Here is a 19,945-nt window from a genome sequence, read left to right as displayed (position 1 = left end):
CTGAGTTATTGTGTCCTCAATGCATGTTGGGTGCATTCACACCTAAGGTGACATAACCTGTCAAGTTAAGGTCATGTTCTTGTTTTGAGCTATTTTATTTTAATATTGTCATTTCCTGTTTTATTTTGTACTAACCTTGCCTCTGTCTTCCAGATCCTGCTCCTCATGTTTTCCCACCTTGTGCACCCTCTCCCTTATTGTGCACCTGTGTCTCGTTATCCCTTGATTGTCTGTGTATATAATTCCTTTGGGTCATCTCTTGTGTTGCTAGTTCATTGTGTGTTACCTTGTGTTGCCTCTTTCCTACATTCCTTTCTATTGAGTTTTCTAGTGTTTGACCATTGCCTTCCTGTTTGACCTTTGTCTTTTGCATGCCCCTCTAGGATTTTCTTTGCTAAGGTGTTTTTGGATTACCTGTCTACTGACCTGGACTATGAACTCTGCCCTTTTATTATTATTATGTAGCTTGTTCACCTGAATTTCTGGCTTTTAAAAGTTGTCCATTTAGCCCTGTTTCCACCAAGCGGTCCTGTTTAGTTTGGTTCAGTATGGCACCCATTTATTGACGTACCAATATAAGGAATCCGTACCGTCCTACTTTTTTGGTACCCTTCTGTTGGGGTGCCAAGGGTACCGATCCGACCCTGAAGGTCTTCTTTTTTTTTTTACCCTTTCTATTCACAATAATTGTAAGTAACACAAATTGGCATATATATATATCACTTCTTTGCTTGATTCTTTAGGGACTGAAAAACAAAGATGTATGTAAAAAGTCACAACTTAAAGTATTTAGAAATGTGCATGCATACTGGTGCAACTTGCAAAAACACATTTATTGACAATGAAGCCCATTGCAAATAAGAGAGTATGTTCAAGTATTTCCTTGGAATTTTTCAAGTAAATTTGTACTTAAATCCCGCCTCTGATTTGGCAAATGGGGTGGCACCTGGGGTAGCCAATCAGATTTCAAGGTGTGGCCATGCCACCTCGAGGCCCGACCCCTGCCTATACTTGTCAGAATGAACTTCCTTTCCAGACCAAATATAATAACTGCTGACAGAGGAGCAACCCTGGCCGATGGAGCTACCCTATGTCAACTAGGCTACATTATCTGACTTATTAAGCTACACTGCGTGACATTTGTTGTTAAGAACTGATTTAACGCAGCAGATTTTGAATGAAAGTGAAATTTTTCCCTTCCTGAATAAATGGCAGAAAAACCCAGAGGTTAATGATGCAAAAGATAGGTTATTTTTGGTGAGCTAATATTTACTTGTAGGCTACTAAACAGAAATGGTATTTAAGTGTAAGGGAAAAGACTCAGATAATTGAATAAGTGTAAATAAGTAAAACATGGCTTAAAAATGAGTACATTCTCTCTTATGCTGAAATGTTCAATACAGACGTATATTTGTTATATTACTGTATCATGAGGATTGATGCATAAATGAGTTTAGTGCACAGCTGGTAAAGATGAAGCTTACTTTATCTTTTTTAAACTGCTGGGTACATTTCCCCACACAGCCCAATACATTCTCATCTTAATGAAATGTGATATTTTGTTATGATTTCTTTTTTTAAATTATCAACCTGAATCTGAAAAGAAGGTAATTTTATTAGATAATGTAGTTGAGAAGGGAAATTAGAAACTTGAAAAATGACTCAATTTTTTGTATAGCCTATATCAGAATTGTATTGGAGTAGCCTACTTAGATCATTTGAGCACTTATTCACTTTTGTGTTTGTTTGAAAAAAATATTTGTTCCCTCTTTTAAAATGACAACTTCAGACCTATAAGGGAGGATGTGCTGGCGATGTTCATCAGGCAAATCAAGGTGCTGACCTGTGGGAGGCAGGTAAACATACGTGAAAACCCTAATGATGATGTTGAAATGCAATATGAAAGTCGGAATATTACATTTTTAATTTCCCTAAAAAAGTTTTTGAGTGGTGTGATAGTAAGGTTTCCACAGAGTCCCTAAGGGGACATGGGCAAAACATTTTTTTCAAAGTGTATATACGGATTAGTTTCTGCTGCACAATAGAAACATTTTATTTTTTTATATATTTTTTCTGTCCATGTCCCTTTAGAGGCCCCGTAGATTACTTATTATTTATATATGAAATATTTCCTTTTGTTCAGTGTATTTTAGTGTTTCAGCGAGAGGATTAAACACTTAAGGAACTACACATCACAAACACTTACGGAGCTGAGCACCACTAAAGTTCAGATCCTAAAATCACCCCTGAGTTACACTTGTCGTTGGTGAATGCATTATTTCATATTTAAAAATGTTTTTATCACAACACATTTTCTCCGTTATTAAACATGTCTAGTCCTACTTATTGTGAAAACATATCAAATGAAAATTTCCTAGAGGAGTTGCATCACTAAGGGAAATGTATTTTTGTATTTTTTTTGTACATAAGCCAGCTGAGGATTGCAGGAACCACTTTCATTCTCAAGTAGCCTATGTTGTTTTTCCCCTGCAGCCACTGTATCCAACTTCCTGCCACACGATCCACCTGAGCCAGTGCCCCACACTCTCTCTCTCTCTCTCTCTCTCTCTCTCTCTCTCTCTCTCTCCCTCTCTCTCTCACTCAGACGCTTTGTAACGCCCCTCGGTGAATCACAAAGATGCATAAGGTACACGTTAACGTTTGCGGGAGATGCGCAGGGCCTGCTGCTTTTCATAGTGTGCGCAAAATCATGCACGTCCGCTGATGGGTTATCAGAGAAGGTGTATGCTGTTGAGACTTCGCTGCTCAGGTATAAAGAGGTTTGTCAGCACATTCCACTATCACTAAGAGGACACCACTGGACTGAATGGAAGACAACTGGTGAGTCTTTTCAAGTTTGTTACGAATCTTTCTGCAGTCATCTGCTTTGTATTCATAGTCTACTTTTTCTTACACATTGTCTCGCTTTATAATTTATAATCTAAAAAGAAAAAAACGTAATGTGTAAAGTTACACATTCAACGTAAATGAAACAAAATTAGAGTTTAGTTCTGCCAAAAACTCGGATCAGCTACTTAAAGGATATAAATTAAAAAACATTTAAGAAAAATCGAGGGCCTTTTTATACAGTTTTAAATTCTTGACAGCTGACAAAATATAGTCTATACAGCAGGTAATAAACTCTTTAAAATATATATATATTGCTAACAGTCTGGTGACAAAGAAGAAAACAAAAATGGACTTGAAGATAAAGTTTTCAAACTGATATGTGAAATAAAAATGCGCGATTAATGAAAATAATTACAATTTTAAATCGAATGAAATTGTCTCAAAACAACTTTGATTAATGTCATATTATATTTATTATTCATTGGGCATATTTCAAAAAGTAGTATTTCTGATGATTACATTAATGGACCACTCCAAATAACTAGACAGCATATTTCACAAGCCAGTATGAGCATTATGCTGTCAGGTTCAGCTATAGCACACCAGCTATAAGAGAGTTAACCAGCTATAATGGGTTCATATAGTGTTTGATCTTAAGTGTGTTTATTTAATGTAGACACCTATTGTCACAAGTTATCACATTAAAGAGAAGGACATCCTACAGCCTACAAGCATGCGTTGTTTCAGGGACATTTGTGGTACAGTTATGAACTGTAAATCTGTCTTCACTCTGACAGATCAAAAAAACAAACAATCCAGAAGGAACAGGACACTCAAGTAAAATAATGGAAGAGCTGACAGTTAGAGATCCATCCACGCTAGGCTTCGTCATTGCCGACTATGCAGTCTTTGCTTGCATGCTGTTGGTCTCTATGGCCATCGGACTCTTCCAGGTCTTGAAGAAGAGCAAAAGGGAAGCCACAGCAGATGACTTCTTCACCGGGGGCAGGAGCCTGCCGGCAGTGCCGGTTGGGCTGTCGCTCTGTGCCAGCTTTATGTCAGCAGTCCAGGTCTTGGGTGTTCCCTCTGAAGCTTCTCGCTACGGCTTTAAAGTCCTCTATATGTGTCTTGGGCAAAGCATCAACTCGCTGCTGACGGCGTACCTTTTCCTTCCTGTTTTCTTTCGACTGGGCATCACCAGCACCAATCAGGTAATATTGGACCTCCAGTTAATGCACCAATACACAATATAAACTATACAGTTTAGAAGAATTCATAGGATTTTATAGTTTGTACAGTAAGTAATACAGAAGGGTTTGATTTGATGCCTTTATCAATAAAGAAATGAGATAATTAATCAATGATATGACTTCAGTAAGAGTAACTCTAACCCCCCATGGTAAACCCCCCCCCCCCACAAAAAAAAATGGAGTTCTTCATTTCTCAGACATCTTGAAATGCACCTGTGGGTCATGAAACATGTTGAGTGTAAGATGTGAGGGATGATGAGGGATGTCTTATAACTCCAGCCATATGTCTGTCACAGTATCTGAAGTTGAGATTTGGCAGAGGGATGCAGCTGTTGGGGAGTGTCCAGTTTCTTGTTGTGACGGTAAGACAGGTGTTATGGTTCTCTGTATGGTTAAAGACCACATGCTCATTAAGTGGATGTCACATTTCTAGTTTTTCATTTGCTAATATTTGTGTTGGCCTAGACTCACACTCAGTTTGCTAAGAGGTTTTAATAAAGGCTGACACTTCTGTAATGAAACAAAACAATCATGAGGTGTCACTTAAATCTCATGACTGTTGTTATGTTTTCTGTTTGATTATTTTGTCTGCTTCTCAGCTGCTTTACACAGGAGTTGTCATCTACGCACCTGCCTTGATTCTCAACCAAGGTAGGATTGATCACCTGAAACTCGACCTGCTGTCTACACCAATGAGATGTTTTCATTCTTTTTCACATTTTTGGATAAATACATTTAAGATCCGAATTCTTTGATATTTGGTCCACACATCAAATAATAATTGGCTTTCAACATCAATTCTCATTGTGTTCTATGTATCAGAAGTTACTTTTTTCATCAGGTCAAGCAAAAACAAGAGAAAAACTAACTGAGAACAGGATGCAATGAGTAACTCTTTAGGCAAGGTTTATTCTATTTAGATATGAAACTGTGAAAGTGATATGGAAAGTCTTGTTAAGGTACAGTATGTAGAAGAGTTTACCTGATAATCAGACGGACTGAACATGGATAAAACAAACAGTGTCTCTGTGCTTCAGTGGTGGTTGCACTTATTCAAATGAACAATTATGCTGTCATATAGGGGAAAAACTGTCCCCTACTATCATTGCAAAGAACATCTGCACTAAAATAGATCCTGAAAAACTTCCCCCCAACTCGTCAATTTTACGAGGACAAAATAGCTTAGTCAGCACGAGAGCACAGCTCCGGGCATTGTAAAGTTGCAGACATTTCCTTTCAGACACAAAACACAAGAAAACTGAACTAACCAGGACAACATTATGGGGGTGTTTGCATCGGGACATCATTAGCGCTTTATCATTTGTGATTTAGACTTTGAGAAGGATTAGATAGCGCGAGCAGATGATGCAGGAGGTCACCTGGGCTTCAGCTTTCCCACATTCAACGACACCATTGTATGCTAGCTTTAGTCTTCTGTGTTACAATGTGACATCCATCAGCAGAGTTTGTTTGGATGTACTGTAATTAATTTTAAACACACACTCATGTTTACAAATAGTAGTAAATGTACATTCGAACATAATTTCATAAGATGACAGAAATAAAGAAAGCATCACACCCCCTGTGACTACATGGCAGCCGAGGAAGTGAACAGTGAACACCATAATGATGAAACTAAATTCCCTAAAGTATTTCAATATTATACTCTATTAACCATGTGCATATTTGACCATTTGATAACATTTTAAAACCAGCAAGTGCTAGAGTTTAGTTAGCTTGCTGCCAATGCTGGGTTTTCAAACTTTGTATTCGAGGGAAACTTCCACACCAAAGCAAAGTTCAAACTTATTACTGCGTCCAATTAGTTAAGTGTATTGAATAAGCTAGGCTTACCTAACCAATTGATGCACAGCGGATAAAGCTTATTTGCCAAACTGCTCAAGTATTTGCCCTGTAGGCCTACAACCCGCAGGAAGAAACATGGGGGTTGGGTGCATGCCAAGCCGTGTGGCAGGGGAAGGCGGATGTCTGGGCATGCCAGTCCTCTGCGGTGCGTGTTGGCCTTCACCAGGGTTACAGATTCTGTTTGTGATCTTCATGGACAGGATTTCAAGATGCAGCCAGAGGGAAGAAGGGTTTCCAGGTTGAGGGCCCAAAGATCTCATCTCTGCTTTTTGCAGATGATGTGGTTTTGTTAGCTTCCTCATGCTGGGACCTCCAGCAGGCATTGGGGTGGTTTACAGCTGAGTATGAAGCGGTTGGGATGAGGGCAAGCACCTCCAAGTCTGAGGCCATGGTTCTCTGCCGAAAAACAGTGGATTGCTCCTTCTGGGTGGGGAGTGAGTCCTTGACTCAAGTGAAGGAGTTTAAGTATCGCGGGGTCTTGTTCACAAATGAGGATAAGATGGACCCTGAGATTGACAGGCGGATTGGCTCAGCGTCGGCAGTAATGCAGGCGTTGTCTCTCCATTCATCAGTCGATCTTTGTTCCAACCCTCCCCTACAAGCAGCTGAAATGAATTTTCTCTGGAGGGTGGCTAGGCTTAGCCTTAGAGATATGGGTCAAAAAATTGGGGGGAGATCCCCCAGAAGGAGCTGGAAAATGTTGCTGGGGAGGGAGAAGTCTGGTTTGACTTACAGTGCTTCCTGCCACCACGACCCGACCTCAGATAAGGGAAAGAAAATGGATGGCTGAATGGATTGAAGTCTTTCATCATTTCAAAATTTGAGTTTGGAGAATGCTGTTCAAACTCTTTTTCAATACTTTTTTTCTTTCATTTCAGCTATTGGACTCAATATGTGGGTATCTCTGTTTTCTACCGGGATCATTTGCACCCTATACACCACACTGGTAAGGAACTATCTATTCCATCCATCCCTTAAACAGGAAGGACTAGTTTCTGTTGAGACCATATTGACATGGTGCAACACCACTATTGTTATCCTTTTTAAATCACTACTCATTTGCAAGAAATGTTGTCCCTGCAGCTAATAAATATTTTGTAGTGTATCTCAGCAGTCTGAAAGAACATTGTCAGAGACTCCCTTTAAAAATTACAATGCAAAAAGCACGCCCACTTCAACCTTGGTTTTGATTGACTTTCTCAAGTTTTAAACACCAGACTCTAATCCTTGCATGTTTTACCATGTGTCTGTTTCTTCATCTGTCTGTTACAGGGGGGCATGAAAGCTGTGATCTGGACTGATGTGTTCCAGATTATCGTCATGTTGTCTGGCTTTGTGGCCATTTTCATAAAAGGAACAATTCTGGTTGGTGGTCCTGCACGTGTACTGGAGATAGCCAAGAATGGATCACGCATCAACTTCAATGAGTAAAAAACACTTTTCTTGATCTGTAGAACCACACATATAATAAATGTTTGAAATTCTATAATCTAATCTTAATGCAACAACAACTGAGGGTCCTATGATGATGATGTTAGGAGTCTACTAGGAGTGCCCTAGCCCTAACTACACACACCAGCACGCTAATCTAGTTGACACACCGTCATGGCACTGCGGTCAAGCCAGCCGCTCCTCGAGTTTACATGGTGAAGTGAGCCGCCCCTAAATTTTAAGTGCCCACGTATTCTGATCTTTATGGTAAATGCTCCGGACTGCAGAGCGAGCAGGAGTAACAGAGAGAGAGAGCGATTTTGACCCGTTATTAATCTCCTTTTCCAGACAAAAAAAAATCTAATCACTATAATGAGTCTTTTTTCTGACTTTTATGTCTTGTAAAAATAATTCTTCCATAAGTAGAAAATGATTCTGATATGGTTGGACTTAGTACTTCCTAGACTACATGTACAAGTAATATGAAGTACTTTTACTGTGTACTTTTTGAGAAATCCATTGACAAAGTCCCTTATAAATCACTATAATGAGTCTTTTTTATGACTTTGATGTCTTGTAAAAAATTATTCTTCCATAAGTAGAAAATTCTCTGATATGGTTGGACTTAGTACGTCCTAGACTACGTGCACAAGTAATATGAAGTACTTTTACTGTGTACTTTTTGAGAAATCCATTGTCAACAAGCAATACTTGCACAAGTGTGTACATTGTTGGTGATATGAATGCTGACATCTCAGATAAAAGTTCGCTATTTGCTCGACATATGATACAATTCTGTGAAGATAACAATCTGATATTGTCAGGCACACTACTTCTTGGCTTGACCATTGCATCTCCACTGCAGATGCCAATTCTATTCTGCAGTCAATGAGTATCCTGTATGAGACATCTCTAGCTGATCATGTACAATTTGTTATGATTCTTGATGTTGATGGTCTCCCTGAGCTGACCACTAAGGTTAAAGGGGCCTGCGGGGCGAAATTCCATTGGCCCAAACTCACAAATGAGGATTTATTGTCATATTATGGGAAAACTGATTTTCTCTTGAGTGATCTGTATTTACCCAAAGATGCTATCATGTGTTCAAGTGTAAACTGTAATGGTTTATCTCATGGGAAATCCCTCTGTTCCTTGTATGATGGAGTTATAGGAGCTATGCATGAGGCCAGTAGATCATACCTTACTTGCTCTAAGAAGGCATTCAACATCAAACCAGGCTGGAATAAACATGTGGCTATACATCATGCAGCAGCAAAGGAGGCTTTCAAGGCTTGGAATCAGGCAGGTCGACCCAGACAGGGGCCTGTCCTGGATCACAAAAAGCTCACTAATGCTAGATTTAAATATGCTGTCCGTTTTGTGTGTAAAAATTAGCAGGTAATGAGAGCAGACTCATTGGCTAAAAAACTGCTCTGTAACAAAGTCATGGATTTTTGGAAAGATGTAAGAGCTTTAAATAAGGGAGCAGCTGTGCTACCGAGCACAATAGAGGGTGTCTCTGGACCAGATAACATTGCTGAGATATGGAGGCAACATTACTATGATTTATTTAATTGTGTGAAAGGGGACCCATATAATTTGGGAAACATTGCTAGTAGTGATATTGAGGGTTTTACAGCCACTGAGGTCCATCAAGCAATATTGCAGCTTGCTAAAAATAAGGCAAGTGGCTCAGATCAAATCACTGCAGAGCACCTCAAGTTTGCTACCCCAAAGGTTGCTATTCTTCTTGCTCTCTGTTTTACCGGTCTAATGACTCATGGCCTGCTACCAGACTCCATGTTGTCCGTCACTTTGGTGCCTGTTATCAAGGACAGGGGGGGTTGCTTTCTCCTGCACTCTTTAACTTGTACGTGAATGATCTATCTTAACAACTGAATGGTTGCAAAACTGGTTGTGTGTTGGGTAACAGTATATTCAATCACCTCATCTATGCTAATGATTTGGCATTTTTTTCCCCTAGCAGCGCTGGGTTTCAGCAGCTGCTTAATATATGTTCTAATTATGGTCTAACATATGATGTGCAATACAATGCTACTAAGAGTATTGTTTTGATATGCAGAACAAAAGGGGACAAGGACCTAAACTTTCCTGATTTTTACCTGTCAGGACAGGTGCTGAGTGTGAGCACCAAAATAATATATTTAGGTCACTTTATTACGGATCAAATGGCCGATGATGACGACATGTACAGACAATGTCGAATGTTATATGCCCAGGCCAATATGTTGGCAAGAAAATTCTCAACGTGTACAGTCAATGTTAAAGGTCCCATATTATGCTTTTCTGGTTTTATATGCTCTTTAGTGTGTCTTCCAAGTGTCCTGTGCATGTTTAGGCACATCTATGTGCAAAAATTCAAACTTCTCCTACGTCCTCTTGTTAGCTGTAGCATTAGCTGCATGTAACGCTCGGTTCTAGCCCCCCTCGATAAAAATTTGTCAGTGCGGCATCATTGTCAGTGTGAGATCACTGATCTAAGCCCATTGGCTCGTTGTGGCAAGCCCTGCAGCTCATGTTGAAATTTCCGAGACGCGTGCTGTGCAACTGACCAATAACGACAGAGCGGATCGGCAGACCAATCAGAGCAGACTTGGCCCACGTGGGGTCTAACAGTGTGGGCTCAACAGAGCGTAGCTGACGGACTCAGAGCGGAGAGGGAGCAAGGAGGAGCAGTACATGAAAACAGACACTTTTTTCGGACTTTAGCTATTGTGAACGTACAAAAGTAGGTACATAGATTAAATATACGGACCCCAAAAAGGGCATAATATGGGCTCTTTAAGAAAAATCTATTCAGAGCATATTGTACTCCTCTTTATATTGCTCCCTTGTGGGCCAGGTTTAAAAAGGCAAGCTTACAAAAACTTAAAGTTGCATATAATGACTCCCTGAGAATACTGTTTAAAAAACCTTGATGGACTAGTGCAAGTGAGTTATTTTGTAATGCAGGAGTTAACACTTTTCTCTTTGCTCTTATGAGAAACTTAATGTACAAATTAATCTGCCGATTGAAGGATTCTCAGAATTCCATCATCATGCTGTTGACTAATCCCAGTCATAGTTCTGTGCGATACCAGTCATCCTTGTGGCGACACTGGTACAGTTGTCGTTTATATGTGATGTTTTGTCTGTCTGTATGTGTTTTTACCCTGTGTTTTTATTTTTCTTGTTTTTTATATGTCTTCTAATGGACTCCTGAGTTTGGCAATAAAGATGATGATGATGATGATGCATACATTTAATCAAAAACATAATTTAAGGCAAAATAGGTCATGCGTAACCTAAGCAAGAAATCATAACTGAAGGTCCTCTTTGCAGCCTTTTCTCCCACTCCTGATATTTTCTGCATACATGTGTCATATTACAACCTGATGCTATATGTACAAGAGGTACCCGTGCTCACGCCCGTTTGGGTCCTGGATCAATTTGAGTGCAGACCAATGATGGACTGGAGAGGTGGGAGCAGTCATGCTGGTGTTAGTGTGAGTGTGAGTCCGCCCTTATTGGGTAGCACATGCAGGAGGTGGAGTAGTCTTCCATAATGACTGTTAGTGTGACTGTTTCTGTGTAAATATCACTGCAACATGTATAAGGATGTTTGTGAAAGACAAACACAACAATGTAAAACACTGTGCGACGAACAGTAAAGAGTATAATGCAGAGAAACCCTCTCAATGTGAAACATCATCACTCCACCCTTGCTCCAGCTAAATGTTGCAAATGTTCCCACTGCGTTCACTTTTCTGCGACTACGACTTTACTCAGACATTTGACTGGTGTTCGGATATAGTCAGGGAGAACAGATTTGGTCATTTGTGTCAACACATGCATCCTATTATAAGCTGCAACATTTTAAGGATTGCAGTTCATGTGGTCGAGTGTCATCCCAGGGGGACAGAGGTTGCTGAGTTTTTACAACCAGTTTTTATACCAGTGTTCAAATACTGATCCTTTGTCACAGCCCTCTGCGTCTATAAAGACACATACCTTACAGAGTCTGCAAGAGATGCACATGGCTTCCAACCAACTCCAATGACATGCAATGACGTTTCCCAAACCATTTCGTTTTGCCTAAACCTAACCAAACAGGATTTGTTACACTTTAAAAGTTGTAGACAGGAAGAATTCACCTGTAAGCTCGTATGTTTACATGAGATGTCAAAGAAACAGGTCAATGCCAAAGGATTTGGCAACCAGGCTTTTATGATCAAATTATGAAACCCTCTAACTAGGACACCAAATGGTTGGATATGATGAGAGTTTTCAAACCTGTTTATGTTCAGAGTTGGTCTAAGAACCTGCAAGATGGTTTATATAGTTCAGAACATGAAATTACAAGTAAGACCTTAAGTTATGGATTTTTATCACACTTAAATGTACAGCATGTCACAAGCAACATATAAACCTTCTGCCACTTGATTTCAATATTTCCTGTTCTGGACTGGTTTTGAAAGTTGTATTTCCACTCATTTGTTTTTTCACTAGTTTTGACGTTGACCCACGTAAGCGGTATACCTTCTGGACCTTGTCTGTCGGGGGCACACTGGTTTGGCTGTCCATGTACGGGGTAAACCAAGCCCAAGTCCAGCGCTACATCTCCTGCAGAACAGAAAAAGCGGCCCAGTGGTGAGTGGCCGATCTGTATATCACACAGAAAGACTCTTGGTCTTGAATATGTGTGATGTTAAACACAGAAAAATAGCACAATGTGTAGTATAGCACAATACAGCGCCTTTAAATTCAAGTACATGTTTCTGAAGAGACAAATTCAGAGACTGCTCATGCCTTACTTAAAAAGAAAATCTGACTAGTCAAGTCAATCCAGTTTATTATACAATTTAACACCCAACGCTCACTGGCGTAGGAGGGGAATGTTTGTACCTGGGAAAGTCCTCAATCATCTCTCTAAAGTCTAATCAAACATCGCCATGTAAGTGCAGGTAGCATTTTTTCATAGACATCTTTGAACTCTTACTTTTAAATGTGCTTGTCGGATTTTAATCAGTGTCAATCACATTGAAGTGATGACTCAACTCAAAACATGTCCATAAGCCTCAGCTGTACTTTGTTTAATGTGATAACAAATGTCAGCATGATATCATGATGAAGTCAGGCGGAGAACATGGTAAACATACCCACATTGTAATAAATAAAAGATACGTGTAGATGACACCATTGCTCTCTTGAGACGTGTTGTTCTCCTAACAGTGCAGTATGCCTAAATAAAAGGTGGCTTAATGATGTTTTAGAGCAGAGTTCAATATTTACATAAAAGTTATTTGTTTTATGAACACATTATTATGTTATGTCTCTTCATTGTCTGCTTTGCATACACATGTTTTTAAATGTATTTTCTTTGTCTTGTTCATGTTAACATGATATTACCCGAAGAAAGTTTTTTTTTATGATTGCAGGGCAATGTTTGTGAACCAAGTGGGCCTGTGTCTCATTGTGGGCAGTGCAGCAACATGTGGCATCGTCATGTTTGCTTACTACATCAACTGTGATCCACTGAAGTCTGGGAAGATTTCAGCCCCTGATCTGGTACAGAAAACTCCAGAAAGACAATCCTTAATATCTTTGATTAGGACTTAGATGTGTTTGTCTTTTGTGCTACCCTATACCTCAAATTATTACTCAGACTGTTGACCAAAGCTAAGTGTTAAGTGTTATGTCCTATACTGGTGATGGGGAACAGGGGGCACACTCTTTTGCTTTAAGCGATGGTTGTAGCTGTACTATGTGTCAAACAGGAGTTCCTGTCAAAGTATGTATCATGCACAGTCTTCGTTGTAGTTATTGAGCTAATACTAAGGTCAGCTGAAAGTGTGTTTTATAGATTGTCAACAGGATAAAAAGTTTCCTTTTACTGCATAGGATCAGAACACTGTGAGGAATAAAAAAGGAATATGTTAAAGGGTTTTGATCTTCTTCAATGAAGTACAATTGTAAAAAAAATTATAATAACAATTTCTAACAAAGACAATTGTTTTTTCCTCCCCCCCTCTTTCTTGTTATGAAGTATATGCCGTTCTTTGTGTTGGACATATTCAGAAATCATCCTGGCTTCCCAGGACTTTTCCTTGCCTGTGCATACAGCGGGACTCTGAGGTATTTCAGATTATATTTTATTAAGACAGGAAACTAGAAGTTACCAGTAATTAAGATCACTCTAACATAACTTCAGGTATTTTTTAATAATTTTTTCTACAAATGTCTGCCACGTATTCTCCACTCGTTCCAGAGGGAAATACTGATTCCACTAACTGATCTGAAAGCTGTAGATAAGAATTAATTTACAGTGGAAATAAAAAAATTCTGACTGGTGACATCTAGCATCAAGCAGCTGTGTTTGATGCACGCTCCTCATTACATTTTAGATGACTAGAATTTCTACAAAGACGCATATCCCTGTCAGACAATTTGGATCATTTTACTTTAAAGGGTCACATGTTATGCAAAATACACTTTACCATGTATTTCTCACACTATGGGTCCCTATAGCCTGTCTACAAACTCCCCAATTCTGAGAAAAGTCCATCCTCTCCTTCTTTTTTAAGAAAATGTGTGCTAAGTAATACTTGGGGAGCTCTGAGACTTATTTCAACTTTTTGAAAATGAGAATAATATGTGACCTTTAAAGTAAAGAACACAACCTTGTTTTTATTCTGTCCTGACCTTTATCTCCCTGTGACCCCTCAGTTTTTATCCTTTTGACTCTTTTGAGGGACACAAACCATACATTACAACACTAAGTGCATAAACATAATCAGGCAAATGATGAAAATGATGATCAATGAAAAAAAAAAAAAACCTATCAATATTCTTCATACTTTACATATTTGACTGATGCATCTGAATTCTTGCTAAAGCAGGATTACGTTAGTAGGACTTTTACTCACAGGTGTGTTCAGCTTATAGGATCCAGTAATACTTATTAGTATTTTCAAAGATGATTGCCTTCTACAGGGGCTTTAGTGATAGTCACAGAAGTAATTGAAAGTGATATGCGATGTCGGTAAACTGTTGACCATGTGCATGTTTTTTTTTCACAGCACAGCTTCCACAAGTATTAATGCGATGGCTGCAGTGACGATGGAGGATCTTCTGCGACCTCACCTGGTCCATGTTTCCCAGAAGAAATTAGTCCTTATTTCCAAAGGACTGTGTAGGTTGATCCTCACTGAAACAACATACACGACTTAATCGAGTTGTCTTAAAATTGCACGTCAACTTGAACAACAACAGACGATAACACTATGAAAGCAAATAAGTTAACGGCTGCGTCATTTCTATTTGATCAATAAAATGAATGTGCTGTATCACTGTAAATGATAGTTCATACATGGGGTGGCAGTAGCTCAGTCTGCAGGGACTTGGGTTGGGAACAGGAGGGTCGTCAGTCCTGGTGCGGACTAAAGTATGAAAGTTGGTCTGGTTGCTGGAGAGGTGCCAGGTCACTACCCGAGGAGCCCTTGAGAAAGGCACCAACCCCCCCCCCCCCCCCCCCAGCAGCTCTGGTAGTGTGTAGCAGCCAGATTGTAAAACTTGAATTTCCCCTTAGAGATTAATAAAAAAAAAAAATTAAATCAGCCCCTGAATTCCCACGTAGCTGAACCCACAGAACTTGAGTTTTAATGAGATTATGACTCAAGAACTTAAACATCTTTTTTATTTTTATGCAACAGCACTTACAGTTATTTTTGTTTTTTGTTAAAGCCCTCCTGTGTGGAGCTGGTTGTATCACTGTGGCTGCACTCTCTTCATTTCTGGACTGGGGAGTACTTCAGGTATACCTAAATATTACCACAAATATTGATATCACTAATATGACATGATATTTAATTCATCTTTTCCTTTATTTATTTTTTAACAACCGATTTTGATTTTTAATAAAAAAAAATAAGTAAATGTATTCAAGCTAATGACCTTAACATTGAGCACTGTCTCAATCTTGTGTCGACCAACCAAGAAAAAATTATCTCTAAAAATATAATCTCTGGAGCTCTAGTTAGTCAAGACATGTGGTGACTTGACTGTGATTGCAGTTGCTGCTGTGACTGTGTAATTTCATGCAGATAATTAATAAAGTATCCATCTATCTAGTTGTATTTCTCTGACTTCTGGGATGAAAGGCGTTAGCTCAAACAGAAATATTTACTTTGCTTTTCTGTTACTTCCCATATGTGCTCTGTTTAGGGATCGTTCACTGTCATGGGTGTGGTCAGCGGTCCTTTACTGGGTGTCTTCATTTTGGGGATGTTTATCCCAGCAGCAAACAGACTTGTAAGTGATTTGACTTGTCCTGTCTTTTACTCTCCTTTAACAGGACTTCTAAACTTTTATATAGGAATGTGAAAAAAGACTCTCTAGCGTCAGAGATATCTGTTGTTTTTTGGTCACTTTCTATCTTATTGTAGTTGACTTTCCCTGACACACAGTTTGATCGATTTTGTCCTCACTCTTGAGAGCAAAAAAAAAAACCTGATTCAGCCAAATGTCCACACATCTTCTACTAAAAGCTGTGTTTGGTTTTCCAGGGGGCATTCTCGGGAATATTAGTTGGATTCTGTGTCTCTCTGTGGCTGGCTGTCGGATCAACTCTTTACCCTCCCAGTGAGCAGACCATGGGTGTGCTGCCCAGTTACTCGGGCGAGTGTGAAGTCAGCAACATCACCGTGAGCAGAATCCCTGAACAACATTCCATATCCATCCCGCTTCATCCCAACAACCCGAGGTCAGTGAGTTCAAAAAGTCATCCACCGAGATCAAACTGTTTATCCCCGCCTGTGTGGTCTGCAGTGGAGACAAAGATCAGCGATGATAGTCGTGATTCATTTGGACTAAAACAAACAGAGGCAAAAAATGAGACAGAAGATTAGTTAATTGCTCTGTTAATGTGGTGTTTGTTTGCCCGGAGATTAAATAAACATGGATTTTACAATTGCTCTAACTTTCACACTGATAATGTCAGATAAATCAGTCTTAACATAGAGTAACACACCTTACAGCTATAAAGATTTTAAAAAATGCAAATCAACCCTCCCTTTTCCAAAACAAGGGGTCTGCAGAACTTTTACTCCATGTCCTACCTCTACTTCGGTGCTGTGGCAACTATTTCTGTTGTGATCGTGGGGGTGATCGTGAGCTATGCGACAGGTAAGACGATAAAGAAGAAGAGAAAAGTGCTGACACTAGTGAAAAATAATTCAAAACTACTGAATACATTTAAGCCAAATATGCACTAAGCCAAGTGCTCTCTGACACTACTGCAGTGCAGTTAACACATATACAGTTTAAAGTCTTTATTATACTGTATTATGACAAAGAGATGGGATTGAACTCTGATGTCTGTTTGCCTGCTGTTTGTGTGACTTATTGCATTATTGCACGCAGGACCAACCAAAAGGGCTCATATAAAAGAGGGTTTGCTGTGGTGGGATCTGAACAAAAAGCAGATCGAGGTTCCATCAGAGCGCAGAGTGAGTACTGTCTCAAAGGTTTATGACCTTTATGACCTTGATGTCCTTTCTTTCATAAGTAAATTTAAGGAAGACGGAGAACACGATGTACAGGATGAACAAACATCTTAACAGGATTAACTTTTCATAATCCACAGCTATCACACACTGGAGATTATAACTCATTTGTTGTTATGTTGTATGGCTCTGTTATTTTCTCTTTTCAACAGTGTAATAAAGACATGCACTCTATATGCACTTGTGACTCAAAATAAAGAGTTTCATTCAAAAATGTCAATATCAATATTTTGTAAATTGTACAACCAGATTCCTCAGCTAAGACTCTATGTGCAGTTTTTTACGTGATATGTTGTGTGATTTTGTTTGTTTTTAAGACAATGTCATTGAGGTGTCCCTGTCCTCTGCGCAATGCATGCTGGGATACTCCGAGCCAGAATAGCAAGAATAACCAGATAAAGATAGCAATAGATACATTATCTGTGATAACTTACAAACAAAAAAAACTCACACACTTATGCAGCTCAAACTTCATTTTCATAACCTGAATCTTGGGCTTTCTTGCAGGGAGACGGTCTGAGAGATAAACCACAGCTTGTGCCTTTGAGAGAGCTGCATAAAGAAGACAGACGTGACCAAGAAGGAACGACAGATGACGACATTGTTAAATTTTCCCTCACAGTGTAGGAGTCTAGAAAATGAAACTTTTTTTTCCTGAATACCTTTGTAGACTGACGGCCGCCTTTCCTCTTTGGCAGCACTTTTTAGTACTTGCCTTTTCCCTCAATTCAACTCTTCACTCAAAAAAAGTTATTGTCTCTTTGTCGGTCAAAGTGGGACCCACATTTGGAGCAAAATCTGGGTTATCAAGAATGAATCTTTTGTTCAGAGTATTATAGGATAATGAAGGGATTTAGAATGGTGCCAGGGAATGTATATGAAATACTTTCAGGTGTTATTATAATTCTTCACTGAAAGGCTCTTTCATCAGGACTTTAATTCTGGCATGACCTATATCTGCAGTATTGCAAACCTGTACATCTACTAGTCTTAACAGATATGGCACAGTCTAAGGTGAACTGAATGAACAGTAACTGAACTCTTTGTTTGCTTGTGGCTAGAAAACACTGTGAATCTACCAGATGCCTTTTAACCCTCAGGTGAAAAAATGCAGACTAGCTCCTTGGCTGTTGCTCATCCAGTCCAAACACCTGTCACACAAATGTTAATAAGAAGCATTGTTAAAGCCCATGGTTTAACCTGATTCATCATAAAAACAATGTTATCTGTAAATCAATTGTACTTTTTTTGGTAAATGATGTGATGAGTGCATTCTATTTTTAAAGTGTATTAAATATAAATAATATATAATATAAAAATGTTTCTTTGAGGTTTACTCTGATCTGTTCACGTTTTTATTTTGTCTGAGACTATAAGATAATGAAAACCCACATTATATTATTGATGTTTTAAGCTTAAACTGGTCATTAATTTAAGGAGCTTATAGGTCATGAATCATTTCCTGTTAAGTAATGTGGTCTTTGCTGAAAGAGAGTGGTGGACATTGTGATTAAAATGTCCTAACTTAGCAAGCAGACTTTAGGATCATAGCTGCCTACGGACAACTAAAGTTGTTTCAGGATTGTTATCACTGGAGGGGTTCCTGTTAGAAGAATCTGTATTAGAGTTATAATCACATTACATTTCCTTTTCAGGATAAAGCTGCAGAAAGCTTCTTAAATAGTTCACTGCCGTCAAGTCTACAATGATTGGTTAAAGTCTGAAGTATACTGACGATAGTTTCAGTTTATTTCCTTATAGATTTTTTTTCCTTTATATTTTTACCTGATATACTTTTTTTTGAAAATGATTTTACCCAAAAATAACATACTTACCAACTAATTTCCTCAAAAGCTGGAGCATTGTGTGTAAAATGGAAAACAAAACAGAATGTGATGATTTGCAAAACATTGAAATCCCATATTCGATTGAAAATAGCTCAGACAGCATATCAAATGTTAAAGCTGAAAAATGTGAATGCTTTGAGAAAATGCTGTGCACAATTTCAATTCCGGGCAGAAAAATTGGGACAGTGGCAACAAAAGAAAGAAAAAGGTGTATACTAAGGTTAGCTGGCAACATGATTGGGTATAAAAAGAGCATCCCAAAGAGGCTGAGTCTTTCTAAAGTAAAGATGGAGTCTGGAGAGGGGTTTGCCCCTCAGCAAAAGACTGTGGGCAAGAAATATCTGCATGTAGGGGACAAGGCCATAACCCAATATCGGATGGCAATGATCTTCAGGCTCTCAGATGGACCTGCATGAAAAAAAGACATGATTCTGGAGGGGACATGACTGCATGGACTCAGGAAGACTTTCAAAAACCATTGTCTGCATACACAGTTCATCGCTGCATTCAAAAATGCTGGAGCTGAAACTATGGCAAAGAGGAAACCATAACCAGGGAAGACTCTGTCCTCTCTGGGTTCAGGCTCATTTAAGACGGGCTAATGTGAGGTTGAAAACTTTCCTGAGGTGAAACAAGTCAGAATTTAATTTTTTTGATTGGAAAACCTGGACGCCTGTGAACTGGAACAAAGAGGAGGGACCATAGGGCTCGTTTTCAGTGCAGTTAGAACACCAGCATCCCTGGTGGATGACGGGTTTGCATTAGTGCACATGGCTAACCTGCAAATCGGTGGAAGCTCCATAATGCTGAGCGATACGTGTTCAGAAGCGACAAATTTTCTCTTAAATGTTTATTTTAAATAAGTTTTACATTTTTACACTTACTATTACTATTTTGTTCTTTGAGTTAGGCCCTGCCCACTTTAACATATAGGCTACACAATCAGTTCTCATTTTAAAGTTGAGAGGATCTACTACCCTATGGGGTTGTGTAAAGCCTTATGCATATGTCGGTGAATACTGACACCTGCTGATGATTGAATGTCACTCCATACTCCAGATACACATGGTCGACAGCCATTCATCATGGCTGCCAGATACAAGAAACCAATACGTACCAAAAGACCTCATGTTACATG

The 19,945-nt window shown here is 39.1% G+C and overlaps 1 protein-coding gene across 1 annotated transcript; it reads left to right on the top strand.

The window, feature by feature from the left end:
* The first annotated feature begins 3,206 nt into the window (after positions 1–3,206).
* slc5a5 (solute carrier family 5 member 5) lies at positions 3,207–18,296 on the top strand. Its single transcript, XM_061033866.1, has 16 exons — positions 3,207–4,061; positions 4,397–4,462; positions 4,700–4,751; positions 6,845–6,912; positions 7,239–7,393; positions 11,907–12,047; positions 12,836–12,965; positions 13,444–13,532; positions 14,477–14,589; positions 15,141–15,211; positions 15,621–15,707; positions 15,962–16,158; positions 16,483–16,580; positions 16,818–16,903; positions 17,278–17,355; positions 17,468–18,296. Exons 1-16 carry the CDS (start codon positions 3,696–3,698, stop codon positions 17,585–17,587), a joined length of 1,917 nt encoding a protein of 638 aa, XP_060889849.1. The 5' UTR covers positions 3,207–3,695; the 3' UTR covers positions 17,588–18,296.
* The last annotated feature ends 1,649 nt before the right edge of the window (positions 18,297–19,945 follow it).

Source organism: Labrus mixtus, chromosome 3, assembly GCF_963584025.1.
Source record: "Labrus mixtus chromosome 3, fLabMix1.1, whole genome shotgun sequence".
In the NCBI taxonomy this organism is placed as follows: domain Eukaryota; kingdom Metazoa; phylum Chordata; class Actinopteri; order Labriformes; family Labridae; genus Labrus; species Labrus mixtus.
Note: the sequence above shows the minus strand (reverse complement) of the source record. Positions and strands in the feature narration are given on the sequence as shown.